Raw genomic sequence first — 2,668 nt, 5'->3', positions numbered from 1 at the left:
GATCATTCGAAACACAGACTGTTCTTATTTATGCTATATTATTTTGATGATTGTTGATGCTCATAGTATTCTTTGATTATGCCAGCGAACTCTGGTAAATAACCTGTTTTAATACCGAAAACTTATTTGGATGGTCGACAGAACGGGTAGATAAGTTTTTATTACCGCTTTTTATTTTCATACGACTCGGTAACATGATGGCAAAAAAGGTTTTTGATTATATGTTAATGATAAGACGATGCCGTCTATAATATTCGTACTTACTTGTATAGTTCTGTTTTTGATTACTTGACGGTTACCCTTTATGGGATGACATTGATTGAACTTTGTAAGAAGAACCTTTTTTTATATAAATCTTCTGGATACTAATATCTCACCATACTCAGTTCATAAAGGTTGTGCCGTAATCTGCTTACAAGAATCTGCAAGGTGGAGTTTGTGGAAGGTTATAAAAAGGGTATTTTTATGTCCGAGCAGGCTATTCTATACTTAGGGTGTATCGGGTTATTGGGAAAGTATTGTCCTATATCCTCACAAGGAGGAATTTCTTATCTTGTTGAAAACAGTAGGCTGTATGCATCAACCTCCATTAGAGAATTCTGTGGTTGTAGCAGCTTGGCGCAGCTATCTTCATTCACTACAGCAACTGATCTCTCGTGTCTTTGTTCCAAAACTCTGTGATCTGCCACTTTGATTACTCAAGGAACCAATAACAATGGCTTTGCAGAACATTGGGGCCAGCAACAGCGACGATGCCTTCTACAGGTATAAGATGCCAAAGATGATTACTAAGATTGAGGGGCGTGGAAATGGTATCAAAACAAATATAGTGAACATGGTTGATGTTGCTAAAGCTTTGGCTAGACCGGCTTCTTACACTACAAAATATTTCGGTTGTGAGCTTGGAGCACAATCTAAATTTGATGAGAAAACCGGGGTGTCACTTGTGAACGGGTCTCATGACACAGCAAAACTAGCGGGTCTTCTTGAGAATTTTATTAAAAAGTATGTTCAGTGCTACGGTTGTGGGAACCCGGAAACGGAGATACTGATTACAAAGACTCAGATGGTTCAGTTGAAATGTGCTGCCTGTGGGTTTGTGTCTTATGTGGATATGAGAGACAAGCTGACATCATTTATCTTGAAGAATCCACCTGAGCAGAAGAAGAATTCTAAAGATAAAAAGGCGATGAGGCGGGCTGAGAAGGAGCGGCTGAAGGAAGGTGAGATGGCGGATAAGGTGCAAAAGAAGCTGACAAAAGAGACGGTGAAGAAGACCGGTAAAGATAAAACTTTGTTGAAAAAGAAAGGTAACGCTTCTGATGAGGATCGTGTTTCACAGGCTGCAAGCCAGGCTGGCGACAAGGAGAACGATTTTGGTGAGGAGGACAATGATGATGTCCAGTGGCAGACTGACACATCAGCAGAAGCGGCCCGCCAACGCATTCAGAAGCAGCTAAGTTGTGTGACGGCTGACATGGTGATGCTGTCAACAGAAGAGCCTGCAAAGAAGAATATTAATGGGAACACGAAGAAGAATCTCGCTGACGTGGCTAAGGAGTATTTGAAGAAGGGTGTGGGTCCAAAGGAAATGCCGGCATCACTGTCGGGATCTCCTCAGGAAAACGCAAGCGCTATTTACGAGGCGGTGCTGGATGGGGTGGAGAAAGGCTATGCAAAACACGCGCTCAAGAAGAAAAATTATCTAGCTGCTGTTGTTGAGGGTGAGGGTGATTCACAGTTGCTTCTTTTAAAAGCGGTTGAAGACTTTTGTGGGAAGTCAAACCTGACTGCAGTGAAAGAAGTTGCGCTTGTCTTGAAAGCGTTGTACGATGAGGACATTCTGGAAGAGGAGTATATAGTGAAGTGGTATGAGGAGGGATTGAGTGGTGGGAACAAAAGCTCTCTCATTTGGAAGAATGCAAAGCCTTTTGTGGAGTGGCTTCAGAGTGCGGAATCTGAAACTGAAGAAGAGTAAGATGGAGGTCATGCTACTCTATCTTGTTTATGTTTGTGTTATTTTATGATACTTTATGTTATGTTTTAAGTGTGGCTTGAATACTTTGGTTTGGATGTATTGTGACTTGGTGTTTTAACAATAAACCGTGTTTGTGTTCGTTATTTTCTCATGTTTATGCGTTGCTATGTATGGATCTTTCATGTATTTCAGTGGCTTATTTAATCGCCATTAAGGCAACGAATTTTTGCTTTTCATTTTCTCTGTCCGTTACACTTGATATTCACATTTTACTAGGGTTGTTTGTCGGGTTGAAACAGGAGCAGACCAAACCGAGCCTGAACCTGGAATTTTCAGAAAATCAAAATCGACAACTAGACTGATATAGGGTATTTTTGGGTTGGATCTCTCGAGTCGGGCCAGGACTGATTATGAACTTTTTAGGCTATAATGTTTCACATTTTGGTATTTGTTCGGACTGAACTGAATCTGAATTCACTCTCAAAGTTAAGACCGAGATCCGAATTGAATATGCTTGATTGGCCCTGAATTAGGCATTCAAGTTACTAAGTGTAACCCGAATATTGTTCAGAGGTGCAGCCCTACATGTTGGTTTCTGTGTTTCTGTTCTCCTAGATCACATGCCAAAGATAGCATATGTAAATAAAGTTTTGAAATATCGATGGCAGGAGTTTATTATGGCGTGTTGTG

General features: G+C 40.8%; 1 protein-coding gene across 1 annotated transcript; it reads left to right on the top strand.

Moving 5' to 3' along the window:
- The first annotated feature begins 400 nt into the window (after positions 1 to 400).
- Positions 401 to 2,177, top strand: LOC143609730 (eukaryotic translation initiation factor 5-like). The gene has a single exon (XM_077084404.1). The coding sequence runs from the start codon at positions 716 to 718 to the stop codon at positions 1,976 to 1,978; it is 1,263 nt and encodes a 420-aa protein (XP_076940519.1). The 5' UTR covers positions 401 to 715; the 3' UTR covers positions 1,979 to 2,177.
- The last annotated feature ends 491 nt before the right edge of the window (positions 2,178 to 2,668 follow it).

Source organism: Bidens hawaiensis, unplaced genomic scaffold (assembly GCF_021521415.1).
Source record: "Bidens hawaiensis isolate Kalapana, Puna unplaced genomic scaffold, B.hawaiensis_p1.1 tig00012779_1, whole genome shotgun sequence".
Classification (NCBI taxonomy): Eukaryota; Viridiplantae; Streptophyta; class Magnoliopsida; order Asterales; family Asteraceae; genus Bidens; species Bidens hawaiensis.
This window is presented reverse-complemented; position numbering and strand designations above follow the sequence as displayed.

Excerpts from the sequence above, each read along its gene's own strand:
- LOC143609730 (XM_077084404.1), top strand. The coding sequence starts at position 716 with ATGGCTTTGCAGAACATTGGGGCCAGCAACAGCGACGATGCCTTCTAC.